Source organism: Rhagoletis zephyria, unplaced genomic scaffold, assembly GCF_001687245.7.
Source record: "Rhagoletis zephyria isolate East Lansing unplaced genomic scaffold, Rhagoletis_zephyria_1.1 Rzeph_scaffold_00559, whole genome shotgun sequence".
NCBI classification, from domain to species: Eukaryota; Metazoa; Arthropoda; class Insecta; order Diptera; family Tephritidae; genus Rhagoletis; species Rhagoletis zephyria.
The window spans coordinates 46,681-64,583 of record NW_016157643.1 but is presented as its reverse complement, the minus strand read 5'-3'; the positions used below and the strand labels follow the sequence as shown (position 1 = coordinate 64,583).

General features: G+C 39.8%; 1 protein-coding gene across 3 annotated transcripts in view; it reads right to left on the bottom strand.

Moving 5' to 3' along the window:
- Positions 1-17,903, bottom strand: part of Eph (Eph receptor tyrosine kinase) — a 113,278-nt gene that overhangs the window by 83,156 nt on the left and 12,219 nt on the right. For 2 of the 3 annotated variants that reach the window (XM_017612604.1, XM_017612606.1), the window contains exons 2-8: positions 11,390-12,061; positions 11,245-11,324; positions 11,004-11,184; positions 10,840-10,944; positions 10,390-10,770; positions 500-1,441; positions 271-447 (exon numbers count right to left, since the gene is read on the bottom strand). In XM_017612604.1, coding sequence (XP_017468093.1) covers positions 271-447; positions 500-1,441; positions 10,390-10,770; positions 10,840-10,944; positions 11,004-11,184; positions 11,245-11,324; positions 11,390-12,053 — 2,530 coding nt within the window. In that variant the 5' untranslated portion in view covers positions 12,054-12,061. Of the gene's footprint in view, positions 1-270; positions 448-499; positions 1,442-10,389; positions 10,771-10,839; positions 10,945-11,003; positions 11,185-11,244; positions 11,325-11,389; positions 12,062-15,275; positions 15,431-17,903 lie in introns of those variants that run through there. The other variant, XM_017612605.1, reaches the window with a different exon arrangement.

Below are 17,903 nucleotides of genomic sequence, written 5' to 3'. Positions count from 1 at the left end.
ATATCTCAATTCTATCGACTAGGTGTATGGTGTCAAGTTAGCACTACATACCATTGCCCAATCCACAAAAAGGCGACCTCGTCATTCGCGCCAACTACANGTTAACTTTTCCAAATTCGAAAAGTGTAGTGCTAACTTGACACACGTAATGAAAAGGCAACATTTGTTGTAGAAAAGAAAACGTCATTAGCCATACTGCAGTTTATAATTATGTTCTTAAATGCTCAAACGTGAAAGTTTAAGTTATTGTATTGAAAATTGTATACATACCTTCATTGCTGGTATAATCTAATGGAAGAGGCAAATGATTGCTGGATTTCTTATCAAGGTCATCTTGGTTCTTTGAACGTAAAAACAGGACTGTAGCAACAATAACCAATACTAATATGAATACAACAGCAACAGTGGCGCCAGCAACAATGCGCATATGGATAGAATCCTCATAACCTAATAAAACCAAAATGTATATTTTTATAACCAGAATTTTCCGCTTTATTACCTAAACTGACACCCTGGTGTGTTTGCGCATAAACTATATTACTGTAAGTACCATAACCGTTCAGTGTTTTGCAGCGCACCTGAAACCCATATTCTGTATTTTCATTCAATCCTTCAATGTGTGCTTTTGTGTCCTTGGTGTTTAGAGCAGTTTTATTTATTGCATCCAATTCTGGTTTGGGAAACCAGCGCACCTCATAAAATTCAATAGGAGAATCGCTTTGCACGGGTTTGTCCCAAACGAGATCGACTTCTTTACTTGTTGTTGAAACAACGCGAACGTTGAACACAGTCGAAAGAATAGCGGATTCTGTTGTGAATATGATTTCGGCATACTCCGTTTTTATTTGGCTTAAATCGTAAGGTTGGCTGTTAGCAAGACTGCCCGACGATTTTAAATTATTTGCAAGTGCATTTTCGGAAAATACTTCACTATAACCCATATTTATGGAATTATTGTGCTGATCAAAAGATTCATTGCCGTTATTGTCAGAGTCCACTAAATATGAAATTCCGTTCAATGAATGAATTTGGATGGTGTATGTTGTTACGGGTTCTAAATTCGTTAAAGTTAATTTTGTTTCATTAAACGTGTCTGATGCTGGATTGTACACAACATTCGATGAACACGAAAGACATCGTACTTTGTAAACAACGTCACTGCGATATTTATTTAGTTTAACATGAGGTGAAGATTCAGAAACTTCTTTCGTGGGAGTATTCCAAGATAGAATTGCACTCGTTTGATCAACAAATAACAGTGTGAGATTTGTGGGAGGTCCAGGCGGTTTATAACAAGGCATATGCTTTCCATCGTATGGATGTCGATAGAAACCAGGAAGGCATTTACAAAACCCTGAAGCTGATTTTGGGGCATTGGAGTTGGAAGGGCATGGCACACATATATTAACTTCCTTGGAGCGAAATTTTCCAATAGGACATTCTAAAAATTAATCAAGAAAATATTTTATTAAAGCAGCACGAATAACAAAATAAAAAAAAACGGTATAAGAATGAGAACGTTGCCAAAAATAAAAAAAAGTATATCCCTCGATAGAGGTTTTTGATACAACTATATATTTTTTTTTTGGGAAATGAAAACTACAGTAGTTACGAAAGGTCAAAGGGCAAATGCAGCGCTTTTTTTTCAAATCCAAATATCTCGAAAACCATCGCACGGATTCTATAAATTTTGATGTCATTCAATACGAAATACATATGAATCGCTTTAATTAGATATATAAATGTTAAACATCTTCTAAAGTTTTAACAACAATTCAATTTATGTAAAAAACAGTATAAACAATTTTAAACGAACGCATTTTTCTTTAAAACTTGGCTTATTAATCACATATTTAAATGTTATAATTAAATAGCACGTGAATAAAGCTTTCATTTGATATACAACATGTTGTGTTCAGTCCTCGCCAATCGGAGTATTTTAATAAAATAAACCCGGTCGGTCCGACTTCGGCTAAGCTGTTCAGAGTATTTATTCTCGGAACTCCTTTACGACACTGGTCATATTCCGCCCCCCTTCTCCGGCAACACAGAAAGGAGAGTTTTACCTAATAAGGGTTAGAATCCCTAAGTACGGCCGAAAACCGCCTAACCAGAAAAGAATTATGTGCAAGAATTCTGTGGATGCCGTGACCGGAGTTATATGCACAATAATTCTAATATACCTTTGACCAAAAAGAGGGTCTTCCGCCCCCCTTCGACAGCAACACAGAATGGAGAATTCTACTTAGTAAGGCTTATAATCCCTAAGTGCACCCGAAGGTCGCCTACGCAGAAAAGAGTTACATACAAAAATACATACAGAAATCCGGAAGAAATGTAATATACCTTTGACAAAAGAAGAGGGGTTACAGCCCTCCTCGCCGGCAACACAGAAAGGAGAATTCTAGTTAGTAAGGGTTATAATCCCTAAGCGCGGTCGAAAGCCGCCTACGCAGAAAGTTTTGCGCAAAAATACTGTGGTATTGGTCCGACCAGGGTTTTTTTTTTTAAATACTCTGTATAGCGACAACTGTAGACAACATGTTGTGTATCGTATGAAATCTTGATTCATGTGTTATTTAATTATAAGATTCTTAAATGTAATTAACAAGGCAACTTTTAATGAAAAATGTGTTCGTTTAAAGTTCTTTGTAATTTTTTTTACATAGGATTTTTGCTAAAACTTCGGAAGATATTCATATATAGTGGTGTAGTGGTTAGCAGAGCGCGCTACCACTCCGCAGCGCCCGTGTTCAAGCCATGGTCAAAGCAATATCGGAAAAAAATATATAGAAACAAGTACGAAAGTCTAAGTTCGGGCGGAACCGAACATTAAATACCCGGCGCAAGTATTAAATATATGTTTTCCACCTTTCCGAAAGCTACCGCTACATGATAAGCGGTAAAGTAAGTAAACTAGCATCCTTAAATTTCGAAATATTGAAATTTAAAGCATTTTTGAAATTTACCGTTACATGAAAAGCGGCCGTAATTTTAGTCTGATTTCAACAAATTACTAGAACGGTTAACGAGATACATAGATGTGATCATAAGTGGGCGGTGCCACGCCCATTTTCCAAAATTTTATCATAAACGTATTTCCTGGTAAAGAATTGTTGCAACCATCAATTTTAAATAAATGTGGGATTAGGTCCTAGTACGGTAAGACGGCAACACCGACGCTAGTCCTTCACATAGGCAGGTAACCCTGCATACCGAACTTGACGAACTTAACGAACGCACGTCTAGACATGGCTGACCTAACTGCCATTATCGAAGATACATACAGCAGAGTTCATTGTCGACCGTCGCCGCCATCGTTTGCCTGCCACCGCGATTAACATAAGTTTCGCCAAACCAAAATTGTACTGCGTTGTATTACATTTATAGAATTCAATAAAATATAAAGTAAATGAAAATAAAACACTCGGTATCCTACAAAGTGGTGACAGAAGTGGAGATTATCCACTAAGGGCCGGTAGAAAAACAATACTGTGTAGTGAACAAGTGCGTGCGCAAAAAATTAACCTGCGAAGTAAGATAAACTTTTGACGGTGCAAAGAAGCATATACAGATTGTGCGTAGTGCGTAGCTTCTGTGGAAAATTTGGAAGAAAAAAACTTGGAAAGAAAAGTGCTTTTCAAATAACGGGACTTAACCGTTACAATCATCCGCTACGCAAGAACAGTTGTCGCTAAAACTTATTTTTGCGGCGTTCACAAAAACGCTACACAGTAGAAGCAGTGCTGACATTGGTCATACACACAAAGCGTTGTGCATTTGAAGCCAAATAACTAAATTCCACAAAACAGTCGATTTGGCGAATCAGTGAGATTTTGCATAAATAACTAAATTTTGCAGAGTCTGTACTTAAGCAACGGGTTTCGTGGCAAAGGCAAGGCAGCGGTAACGGTTAAATAAACGATAAAAGAACTAAAATCAGCGCTGGCGCAGTAACGCAAAGCTGAGAACTACGTTGGCAGAGCTGCGCAAACAAAGCAGCGAGAGCAGTAGCAGAAGTGTGGCGGTAGCTGTGTGACTAAGCAGAGGTGTTCGAGGGAGACGAGACAACGCGTAGTAGAAGTGCGTTGCGAAGCTGTGAATCCTACAAGGTTGCAGTGGACTTGTGCGTGACACAGTAGAGCGCAAAGTCGTTGTTGTATCCGAACTTGCTGGTGTGCAATCGGAGTTGTTGCGTGGAGCCTATTGGGTGTTGTGGTCGACGTCGTTGTCGTCATGTTGTAGCCGAACGAGCAGAGGAGTTGTAGCAGTTGTCAAGTCATACAAGCCAACAGTGGGGCAAAAGCAGAGCGCAGCTAAGTGAAAATATAATTTGACTACTAATGTTTTGTATATGTAAATTAACCTTTGGCTTATCGAATTAATTATCATTGCCATTTATTGTTAACGATATATGTACGTATGTTTCCTCTTAGCCACAGGCACATGTAGGAGTTAGAGCAGAAATAATTTGAACGATATATGTTAAATAGTTAGGCCGTCGACAGTGGGCAGAATATTTTAAGCTGTACATGTTTTACTTTGTTGATTTAAAATCCGTTGCAAATAAATATTTGTCCATGCATTTGTAAAAAAAAAAAAAAGAAAAGAAAAGTATCAAAAAGAAAGAAAGTTTTGTAACTACATAAGGAACGATTAATCTTACTAATTAGTACTCGTATGTACGGTGGCTCAGGTTGAGAAGATTGATAAACGAAAAGTCGATAAACTACTGTCGTAATTAAGTTTGTTACATTGCTGTTCATGTTAAAGTTTGATATTTTACGCATTTTGTAAGTGGAAACGGTTGACAATGGAGAGACAAGAAATTTTAGAACTGAACGTAGCCGGACTGAAACAGAAATTGTTAGAGTTAGGACTGGCCACTACAGGACGGAAAGTTACCTTACAAGACCGACTCCTAGAACATTTCGGTCTGAACGCTGACAGCGAGGATGATGGCGCGAGCACTAACGGTGACGCGGCCTCCGTATATGACAATGCTGGTTCGTCCCCATCAAGGGCAATACCTAGTTTACATAGCCGTACTACTTTTACACTACGCGATATAGAAGATTCGTTGACGTCATTTAGTGGGTCGGGTTCGCCGCAAATCGAGGAATGGCTTGAAGATTTTCTGCAAAACGCCATTGCAGTTCACTGGAACGAGCTCCAGAAATTTATATACGCGAAGCAGCTAATGAAAGGGGCTGCTAGAATTTTTGTACGTAGTCAGCGTGATGTCACCGATTGGAATTCGTTGATGCAAGCACTGAGGTCCGAGTTTGGGACCAAAGTATCCTCGATAGAAGTGCATCGTATGTTAAGGAATCGCCGTAAACGCAATAACGAAGATCTAAGAGAATATTTATATTCCTTAATGGAGATCGGGAAACCGATAAGGCTGGATGACATGAGCCTTATCGAGTATTTTATCGAAGGTATCCCCGACTCCAGGCAAAATAAAATTAATTTATACCAAGCGAAGTCCATAGCGGAACTCAAGGAGCAGATTCGAGTGTATCAGATGGTAGGGTCTAGTCGCCAACAAGCGAACAACTCGAACCAGCCTAGCGTTGGAAGCAGAGCTCCGGTCAACCCTAATGCACGCAGAGATGGAGGTAAAAGGTGCTTTAAGTGCGGCAACACTTCGCATCTGGCCAAAGACTGTCGCGGATCATTCAAATGCTTCAGGTGCGGCAAATCAGGGCATCGGGCAGCCGACTGTAGGGGTGCTCCAGCAGCAATCAAAATGGAGAGTCACAACGCCAATACGCTAGGTGATGAGTTATGGGGTAGGCTAGGAAAAGCTGGTAGGTGCATCTTCGTGGACGTGACGCGTGGTCATACGACATTCTCTGCTTTAGTTGATACAGGGTGTGACCTCTGCTTAATACGCAACGACACTTTGCTTATGCTTGGCGGCGATATTGAGTTGGGCAAAGATCGACGCCACATGGTCGGAGTGGGCAATGGTGGGCTAACTACGTTGGGAAGTTTCGCTAGAACGTTCAGCATCGACGGAATGGAGTTGGAGGTGACATTTCATGTAACTAGGGAGCGTGACATGAATTATGCAGCGGTGATTGGCAACGATATTTTAAAGCAAGTAACCTTAATTGTCAACGAAGACGGGGTGGAATTTAGACCGAAGTCCAATAAGACTGAACCAGTCTGCAACGTAGCAACAGAAACTTTAAAAACGGGATTTGATTTGCTAGGCGAGTTTGCCGGAATGAGCGTATCAGCAGTTATCGAGAAGGAATCCGAGATAGAGTTGTCACACCTTAGCGCGGAGAAGGCGCGCGTTGTTGAAGAGTTGGTGAGGAACTATACGCCGAGGAAAACGCGGAAATCGCCAGTCGAAATGAAGATTCTGTTGGTCGACGATATACCGGTTTATACCGGGCCAAGGCGTATGTCGTACGAGGACAAGTGCAGCGTAGAAGAGCAGGTGACAAAATGGCTGAAGGAAGGTATCATCCAGCGGAGCACTTCGGAGTACGCATCACCCATCGTACTAGTCGGAAAAAAGGATGGGAGCAAACGGCTGTGCTGTGATTACCGACGGCTCAATGACAAAATTGTAAGGGACAACTTTCCCATGCCATTAGTCGACGACGTAATCGAAAGGTTACACGCTGCAAATGTCTTCACTACGCTTGATCTCTCGAATGGATTCTTCCACGTACCGGTTGAGCCTAATTCACGAAAATATACCGCGTTCGTAACTTGCAACGATCAATACGAATTTTTGTACGTCCCCTTCGGCATATCTAATTCACCAGCTGTTTTTTCCCGATTTGTTTTCGCTATCTTCCGCGACATGATACAAAACGGAACTGTTGTTGCTTATATGGACGACCTCATCATTCCCGCTAAGGATGACGACGAGGGAGTCCAAAAGCTGAAATCTGTTATTAGTAGGGCGGAAGAGTACAACCTACGGTTCAAATGGCGGAAATGCCAATTCCTTAAGACGAAAGTTGAGTTTTTGGGTTATGTTATACAAAATGGTACGATCAAGCCGTCCGATGCTAAAACTAAGGCTGTAGAAAACTTCCCTGTACCCCACGATCGAAAGGCTGTACAACGTTTTTTGGGCCTTACTTCGTATTTCAGGCGCTTTATAGAGGGATACGCATTGGTCGCTAAACCGCTTTCGGATCTCCTGCGACACGACGTGAAGTTTACTATAAAAGAGGAGCAGCTCTTGGCGTTCCAGCAGTTGAAGGCAGCTTTAGTGAGGGCGCCCGTATTGCGGTTGTATAACCCAAAAGCAATGACAGAGGTGCACACAGACGCATCAATGTATGGCTATGGAGCGGTCCTTCTGCAAAAGGATGTTGATGATCAACAGTTCCATCCCATACAATACATGAGCCGGAAAACGACGGAAACCGAGGAGAAATACCATTCCTATGAGCTGGAAGTGCTGGCGATTGTTGGAGCACTTAAGAGGTGGCGCGTCTATTTGTTGGGTCTGAAGTTTAGAATCGTGACCGACTGCAACGCCTTCGCGATGACGATGCGCAAACGGGACATTCCGCTAAGAGTCTCTCGTTGGGCGTTATTCCTACAGGATTTCGCGTATGAAATCGAGCACCGAAGCGGAAGTAAAATGAAGCACGTAGACGCACTGAGTCGAATTGCTTGCCTGATGCTGGAGGATTCGTTGCAGCACCGACTACGCCAAGCGCAGCTCATGGACCCATGGATCAAAGCAGTTTTGAAGATTCTCGAAAAAGACGAGTATGAGGACTTCTACGTAAAACACGGAGTGCTTCACAAAGATCCCATTAAGGAACTAATCGTTGTGCCCGAGTCAATGGAGGACGAAATTATTAAAGTCTCCCACAACCAAGGCCACTTCTCACCGAAGAGAACACAGGAAGCCGTTGAAAAGACGTTCTACATACCGCAGTTGTCGACGAAAGCGTCCAAAGTCGTGAAGAGCTGTGTTGAATGCATCGTTGCGGAGAGCAAGGCTGGAAAGAAAGAGGGATTCCTGACGCCAATAAGCAAGGATGACCGCCCTCTGGGAACTTACCACATTGACCATCTTGGGCCAATGGAAATGACGTCGAAGTGGTACAGCTATATTTTTGTGGTGGTCGACGCCTTCTCCAAGTTTGTGTGGCTCTATGCGTCGAGGAATACAGCAGCGGAGGGTGCGATCAATCAGCTGAAGTGGCAAGCGGCGACGTTTGGGAATCCCAAGAGAATCATCTCGGATCGCGGTTCGGCGTTTACGTCCCATGCCTTTGGAAAGTACTGCGAGCAAGAAGGGATACAACACCTGTTGATAGCCACCGGTGTCCCTCGGGGCAACGGGCAGGTAGAGCGCATACACAAAATAATTGTTCCAATGCTAGCGAAACTGTGTGCTGGGAACCCGAGCCAGTGGTACAAGCACCTCGAGCAAGTCCAACAGACCCTCAACAGTACGCCACCTCGGAGCACGAAGATATCACCCTTTAGACTTCTAACTGGTGTCGAAATGCGCATTAACGTTATTCCGGAATTACAGCAGCTTATAGAAGATGCAGCCATCAGAGAGTTGGACACCGAGCGGGAGGAGGCACGAAAAGAGGCACAGGAGAATATTCGCAAGATACAGCTAGAGAATCGCCGGTCCTTCAACAAGAACCGGAAGGATGTGGTAACGTATAGAGTCGATGAGCTAGTCGCCATTAAGCGCACACAGTATGGCACCGGACTCAAGCTGAAACCAAAGTTCCTGGGGCCATATAAGATCACCAAAGTTTTATCGCATGACAGATACGAAGTGCGGAAAGTCGGGGACCACGAAGGTCCAAGAACTACGACGACGATAGCCGAGTACATGAAGAAATGGGAGCCTGCAACCGAACCACCGCGCGTGCCATCATTCGAGCCGAATGACGAGTCAGGAGGGCCGAATGTGGGATTAGGTCCTAGTACGGTAAGACGGCAACACCGACGCTAGTCCTTCACATAGGCAGGTAACCCTGCATACCGAACTTGACGAACTTAACGAACGCACGTCTAGACATGGCTGACCTAACTGCCATTATCGAAGATACATACAGCAGAGTTCATTGTCGACCGTCGCCGCCATCGTTTGCCTGCCACCGCGATTAACATAAGTTTCGCCAAACCAAAATTGTACTGCGTTGTATTACATTTATAGAATTCAATAAAATATAAAGTAAATGAAAATAAAACACTCGGTATCCTACATAAATTAGCTTCAATATTTACTGATTTATCGAGGATTTCGTATTTCTCGAAATTACCATTATATGGGATGTGGCCGTGGTTATTTTCCGATTTTGTAAATTTTCGGCCATTTGGTATGCTGTGCCAAGTTTGGAAGAAATTGGTGCAGCGGTTACCAAGATATACACATGTTACCATGAGTGGGCGTGGCTACGCCCACTTTTCAAAAATTTATAATATTCTTATTTTTCGTCTAATAGTTATACTAAATGTCAATTTTGAGTGAATTATCTTCAGTAGTTACTAAACTATCGCAGTTTTCGTATATCTGAAAATTACAGTTATATGGGAAGTAGGCGTGGTTATTGTCCGATTTCGCCCATTTTCAATACCTTCCGTCCCACGCCCAAAAAATTTGCATGTAAAAAGTTTCGTTAAGATATCTCAATTTTTACTCGAGTTACCGTGTGCACAGACGGACGGACGGACGGACGGACAGACAGTCACCGCTTAATCGATTTCTCTTTTCATTCTGATCATTTATGTATACATTTGTCTATATCTATCTCGATTCGTTTTGCCTGTTACAAACAACCGTTATGTGAACAAAGTTATAATACCCTTGTGCACAAGTGCGCTCGGGTATAAAAAGGTTTGTTCTTAACCGCGGTCGCCCCTTGACAAGCAATGGCAAACCTCCGAGTGTATTTCTGCCACGAAAACACCTTCTCATACAATCGCCGTTCGGAGTCGGCGTAAAACTGTAGGTCTCTCCCCTTTGTGTGCCAACATCAAGGCGCACGCCACAAAACGGAGGAGAAGCTCGGCCAAACACTAACATATGTAATAAGCGCCAATCTATTGTTATTATTATTGTATATCTAATTAAAACGACTCATTATTTCCTTTTGAATAACATCAGTTTTTATAATCCGTTTGATGGTTTTCAAGACTTTTGGAATTGAAAAGAGCGCTGCATTTGACCTTTGACCTTTCATAACTACCGTAGTTCTCGTTTCCCTAAAAAAAAATGTACCCTTATGCTTGCCTCAAAAACTTCTATCGAACTGAATTTTTTTGTCATTTTTTCATTGTTCGGATTATTAACTTGTTCCTAAAAACATTGTAGAATATCTAATATGTTACACAAACTTGTTAGAGGGAGTTTAGTTAATAACTGTATATTACCTATGCAAGTTTTATTTATGAAATCTGGTTCATATCCAACTTTGCAATGGCATCCGCCTGTTAAAATCGTCCATTTTCCATCTCCTTTACACAAATACGTTGGGATTTCGTACGGCTCTGCATTTTCAACACAAGTACCATTTTGTTTTTCGATTATTGTTATTTCTCGGCCAGTAGGGGTTTCATTGAAATGTGCAAAGTTTTCCGTTACTGCCGGGCATGTAATGTAGTAAACTTTAACGGCTAAGACACTTATACAAGCGCCTTGATCACGGAATGCAAAATAAACACCTTTTTTTGTAACAGCAATACTCTTAACCTCTGTATTTATATCAACATCGGAGTTTTGGTTAAATCGACCCTCACCGGCAGCTATTCTCGCTACAAAATTAAAAAAGTAAGATTATATTTACACAGTGAACTACTAATTAAATTGTAGTTTATACTTGCCTATTAATTTATAACTGTCTGTTTGCCAGGGTGGAGGTTCACGGGTAGCAGCATCAAACTCATAGAACAAAAGACTAAACGTTTCTTTACAGGATAGTGCGTTTCCTTAAAATAAAAAGCACATTAACAGTTAATCGGAACTGAACTTCGAATTTTGTTTCTACCTGGAAATAATGAACAGTCACGAATAGTAAATTGAATTTCTATGTAAAGACGGTTTGCTGGACCGCGGTCGATGAAAGGTGACCACAGCCAATTATTTACATTATTATATGCAACATCACAAACAACATAACTTCTCCAATTTATGCCTTTGACAAAGTCTGTGAATGACTCCTCCACCCACTAAGAAATTACAATAAAATAAATGTGAAACATATTAAACGATTAATGAGCCGAACCAACCCCAGGTGTTTGAGCTTGCGGTCCGTATGGATAACGTGTCCACTCCAAGGTAGCTTCTCTTGTGGTATCCAAAAGAATTACTTTAAGAATATTTTAAATATGAAGTCAATACTTAAGACTACTGAATCTTATATTAATGATTTACCTTGATCAGCTAAAACAACTCCAAAGTGAAATACAAAAATGAAAAAAGCGAGTGCAAATAAAACTTTTCGTACTTTTAAAAGCTGGAAGTTTAAAGAGGCTTGTGTTGAATTTAAAATTAATGTTTTTTCTGATATCGCTATTTTAGGTAAAATATGCGTCAACAGTACTCTTTTTATAACTTCTATAATTTTGATAACCAGCATTGCATGACCAAACCCGTTTAATTTGAACGATGATATCAACGCCGGTTCAGATGTTAACGAATATGATGAGAACGCTCTTTTAGCCGGTGATAGTGAAGGCAATTTCATTGCTGACACAGTAACATCGGAAGAGAGAATATCTGATCTGGAAGAATTACTGGAAACTCCTGCTAAATCTATTTTATTAAAATTTGTTGAGTCTTTCAAAAGGTTTGTCGCGTCTGAAGGTATTGTTGAATGAAGTCTTTTTCTTAATTTGAAATTGTGGCGATGCATTTGTTTGTTTAAACTTTTATACGTAAGAGTTTTTCCAAATTTCGCAATTGAATATGTACCAGTGCCTGGAGCTGCAGCATCTGTTGTTCTTATTCTTTTGTTGTGTACATCCCTTTTGGAATTACATTTTAGTGTGATACATGTTGGACTAAAATGAAGGCCTAACATTTCCGTACAATCCATTGAGTTTTCTGAAATAAAAAAAAAAAAATTATTTTATAAATTCTATTGGGCTGTTTCACACTAGAATGACGGAACAATTATTCTCACGGTGTCACACTGGATGAAAAGTAGCAGAACAGCAAAACAAAATGTGTTTTTAATGTATTTGTAACTTTACGCTTGAATATACGTAGCAGAGAGCAGCTTTGAGTATGATCGAGCCTTTTTGATCACCCTCACTAAAAATCGGGCACAAGCGAACGCCACACTCGGCTACTATGTCTTCGATCGAGATGCACACCCGACTGCTGATTTGAGTACGAACGAGTCTGTTCGATCACGCTCGCTATAAATTGAGCACAAGCGAACACCACTCTCGGACATCCGCAGCTAACCCGAAAATTTGTGTAACAATGAAACGGACACCCGAACATTGCGATAAAATGCAGGACAACAATGAAATTTACGCTGAAGGTAACTGGCGCCAATATGTTCCAACAAAGCATATTAAAATGTTGTTGCTTTGTGCTTGTGCATACGCAATGAAAAAAATTAGAAGCAAAGCAGACAAAAATGTTTGTGCATCTATTTCGTATAGTTTCGCATGGAATGCTGTGTGTGTATATATTAGAACACACAGCCTAAAAACATGTAGGTACATAAGTACTTTTACAAAAAATAAATGTGCACCGAGTGCATAGGGCTTGGGCATTGCCGATCTACACACATTTAATACCTACATGGATGTAGGCGTCGTGATGATGCAACCTTCTCTTTGCCCTCTACGCACAAACACTAAGAAGAGCGCGATGAGAAGGCAACATTTTTTGTAGAAACGAAAACGCCATAAGCCAATCAAGAAAATTTTGTGCACACTCGGGTTGAAACTCGAACACCCGGGTATATTGAGCTGCAAAGCACCCGAACCCAATCAAGTATGTATGAAAAGCAATCGGGTGTTGTGGCCAACATGTTCGTCTTGAGCTCAGTCGCTAACGAACAATACTTCTGCTCGTATACAGAGAATGATGCAAAACGGGTTTTGTTAGATGATCGAGTATAAACGAAAATTATGCACCCGCTGCAGATGTCTGATACGTAGCGGCATTTTTGTAGTTGCGCATGTGTTAGTGCGCTGCAGCAGAACTGCCACTTTAATGCGGGGTAGAAGCTGGAAAAACTTGTTGAGAAACTTTACTTCACCGCACTGCCTCTCTTGCCTACAAACAGTTCTTCTGGTGGCAGAAATGTTGCAGTGTGAAACCGACCATTCGGAGGGCTTATAAATCTAGAAATTGGAGGCAGCATGGAATATGATAATGGTCTAGAAAATGAACGGTTACAAAAAGTTCCGCTAGAGTCGGTTATGCTAACATCGAACAAATCCTACTGAAGCGGCAGTTCTGGCCGATGAGCGTGACAACCTTCGTCAGGCCGATACCGGAAACCCCCGTAACAGGGATCTCAATTCAACTTGTAAACGTACCTAAGCGGAAGAAGTGGGAAGAGCATCTGAAGACCTGCAACTTCGCCTCTGGTGTGAGTAAGCTTTGGTCAACCGAGGTCATTGTCCAACCCGGCAAAGCGTGACGACAGTGTTGAAATAGACCTTGGTGACCACGCTTCGTCGGACCCGGAAAGATGCGCGAGCTATGTCAGAAAGCAGTTCATTCTGCATCCTCCGTTGGATAAAGCCAAACGTCGAGTGGCCAGAAGGCTGCACAAACTGCCAAAACCTAGTGCGTCTCTTTTTTCACCAGCGGTGAGGTAAGGGTAGCCATCGGGAAGGCGAAAGCCTCCAACGCCATTGAGCCCGACGGAAAATGCATGTTGACGCTGAAAAATTTGGGTCCTGCGGGAGTAGCGTACCTAACGGAGGTCCTCAATTTGTCAATGGCCACTCTCGTCATTCCAGACATCTGAAAGATAGGGAGAGTGGTCCTACTGCTCAAACCGGGAAAGCCAGCCAACAAAGGAGTCTTATCGTCCGATAACCCTTCTTTACCCGGTAGCGAAGAGACTAGGGCCTTGGTACTCCCGTATTTCACGAACCACCTGATCACAGCGAATCATCAGCATGGGTTCCGTAAAGTGCACAGCACAAAAACAGGACTTAACGCCATAAACACCCAGAAAACTCGTGGCCTCAACCGAAATCGCCCCTGTGAGAGAACCATTCTACACAAATCCACAAAAGAATACACTGCTTGTATTACCATCAATATCGCCATGTATAAACTTTAACATACAAAAATAGAGCTTTCGCACGAGCGTTTGTTTGGTTTTTCAACACCATTTATAATTTTCTTTTAATAAAATCACGATTTATCAAATGTTTAAATTTATTTATCTAGTAATAATGCAGCACACAACCCTGAAATCTAAAAAAAAGTCTGAGGAAGGCCATTAAATAGCAGCACACAACCCAGTGCCTTCCTCAAGGGTGAATATAGCTACAACAACAACCCAAAAAGGTTGGCTTCTGTCTATACTGTGGTGGCCATTTCATAGGCACGCGTGCCAAATTTTTCTCTTCTGCTTTCACACGCACACGAGAAAAACTGCGCTGCTTTCACACATAAATGAGCATACTCTATGAATCAGTGATGCCGACAATTATGGTTTTGCTGTGACCGTGCTCAATTGATGCGAAACTTTCAAGCAATCAAGTCGCTGCAAGACACGGTAAAAATTTTTAATATGAATTCGGATGTAGATTTTACCCACTAATAATGGGGAGGGAGGGCACAATGTTTGGTGTGTCATAAAGAAATCGCACGGACGACAAACTTCTTTGTTAAGCGCCATTTCCCCTTATTCCCAAATATTTAATTAATAAATTATTACGTACATATGCACATAAATAAAAAGATGATCGTTGACAACACTGTTTGCATAAGACGCGTGAGCGACTTATTCTCTTCATTCTCTCATCGTTTAGCAAAGTTGGGATATATGATTGTGTGAGTTTTGGCCACCTCTGAATTAAACCATAAATGGATAGAGTATAAATAATAACGAATTTTGAGAAGCCTAACTTTATAAATAAACTTCAGAAATTTATTGGAATTGTTAATTATTAACATATCGATTCCAATGATTGCTAAAGAACTTTTTCCCTTGCACTAAATGGTAACTATTGCAAACAAAAGTAGACTCAGAGCTTTTAGGTATATAGGGCAATCAAACTTTTCAAGCATTTTCTAGAAGGTCAAGTTTTTACAATATATACTGATCACAAACCTTTGACTTATGTTTAAAATCCAATGACGGAAGAATCTCCTAGACAAACACGCCATTTAGGATATATTATAGAATTGACGAGTGATATACAGCATATATCTGGAAAGAATAATATTGTAGCAGATGCTCTATCAAGGTTTCCTGAAATAGACGTACTTTCAGCAAAAGACATACACTTTCAGACTTTATTTGCTGAACAGCAATCTGACAAGTTCATCAAGTCTCTAGTATGTTATCCAACATACAAAAATAATTTAAAACAAATTATTACTCTAATTCATAATTTTAAAATTTGGTGTGATGTTTCTGGTCGAATTCCACGTCCTTATGTTCCGAATTCCATGAGATAGCTTTTTTCAAAACTAATCTTTATCACATCCTGGGGTTCGCTTAACTAGACGTTTAGTACTGTCAAAATATTTTTGGCCTAACATGCGAAGAGACATAAATGAGTGGGCATCAAATTGTATTTTTTGTCAGTAGTCAAGCTTTCAAGGTATACAAAACCTCCTTTTTAAAAAATTTAAATACCAAAAGATAGATTTGAACATATTCATTTGGATTTAGTTGGACCACTTCCACCATCAGACGGATGTCGATATGTTCTAACAATCATTGATAGGGAATCATGGTGGCCTGAGGCATACCCTCTTCAAAATATAACTGCTCACGCTGTGGTAAATGTTTTTGTTCAAAACTATATTTCTAGATTCGGTGTTCTTCTTAAAATTACTGTTGACTAGGGTGCACAATTTGCATCTCTATTATTTGACGAGCTCGCTATAGTTCTTGGTTCACATAAAATTCAAACGTCTGCTTATCATCCACAAGCTAATGGTATGGTAGAACGATTTCCCCGTCAACATAAAACGTCAATTATAGCTACAGGTGATTCAATTCATTGGTCAGAAACTCTGCCTCTGATTTTATTAGCTTTACGTACTGCGGTTAAAAAAGATTTGAAGTCGTCTCCAGCTGAGTTAGTTTATGGACAAACTCTTAGGGCTGGTTTCTCCTACTCAACTTAACTTAGTTCAGCCAATTTTTTTGAAGAAGTCCAAAAAATGGCTAAACTAAGTTAAGTTGAGTTGGAGAAACCAGCCCTTAGAGTTCCTGGAGAATTAGTTGTTTCTGGAAAAGTTGAAAATTCCTCACAAAAAAAATTAAAAATTTAAGAAACCACTTTTCAATAGTTAGAACAAAAATTTTACATCATAACAAAGATGTGAGTTTTGTTCCAAAATCTCTTGCGGAATCCGACTATGTTTTTGTTAAAATAAATCAATCTTCAAGGACTTCAACCTCATTATGAGGGGCCATTTAGAGTAATATCAAAACATAAAATACATTTAGAATTCAAAAAGGAAATATTACTAAAAAACATATCGATATCTACATTTACAACTTTACATAAAAAGTAACTTTTAAAATTGATTAATTTTTATTGTTTGGAAGTTATAATTAATATTTAATTGTATTTTTCACTGGAGGGGGAGTAAATGTACTGGTTGAAATGAAACTCGAAATAAAACACCTTTTGTATTTTAAGGTTTTAATGAAGAAAATGTAACACGTGCGGTAATTTAGAGAATCAGTAAATAGGCTAAGTAGAATAGTATAAAGTAAGGTAGTTGCCATATCAACATTAATTATTCATTGTAATAATAATCATAGGATGTTTTTTTTTTTTTTTTTTTTTTTTTTTTTTTTTTTTTTACTCGTGCAAATAATCCTCAAGATATTGTGGCGGCCGGCGCTGGCGGCTGGATCTCCGGGCTATCGGTTGTTCCGGAACATCGTGTACTGATTCTGTTAATGCCGGGTTCTGTGAGATCGATCTGTGGCTATCCGGTTGCTCCAGCTCAGTTAGTTAGTTGCTCAGCTGAGTTAGTTTATAGACAAACTCTTAGGGCTGGTTTCTCCTACTCAACTTAACTTAGTTCAGCCAATTTTTTTGAAGAAGTCCAAAAAATGGCTAAACTAAGTTAAGTTGAGTTGGAGAAACCAGCCCTTAGAGTTCCTGGAGAATTAGTTGTTTCTGGAAAAGTTGAAAATTCCTCACAAAAAAAATTAAAAATTTAAGAAACCACTTTTCAATAGTTAGAACAAAAATTTTACATCATAACAAAGATGTGAGTTTTGTTCCAAAATCTCTTGCGGAATCCGATTATGTTTTTGTTAAAATAAATCAATCTTCAGGACTTCAACCTCATTATGAGGGGCCATTTAGAGTAATATCAAAACATAAAATACATTTAGAATTCAAAAAGGAAATATTACTAAAAAACATATCTATATCTACATTTACAACTTTACATAAAAAGTAACTTTTAAAATTTATTAATTTTTATTGTTTGGAAGTTATAATTAATATTTAATTGTATTTTACACTGGAGGGGGAGTAAATGTACTGGTTGAAATGAAACTCGAAATAAAACACCTTTTGTATTTTAAGGTTTTAATGAACAAAATGTAACACGTGCGGTAATTTAGAGAATCAGTAAATAGGCTAAGTAGAATAGTATAAAGTAAGGTAGTTGCCATATCAACATTAATTATTCATTGTAATAATAATCATAGGATGTTTACATATATCATTCACCCTCACTGTTTTTTTTTTTTTTTTTT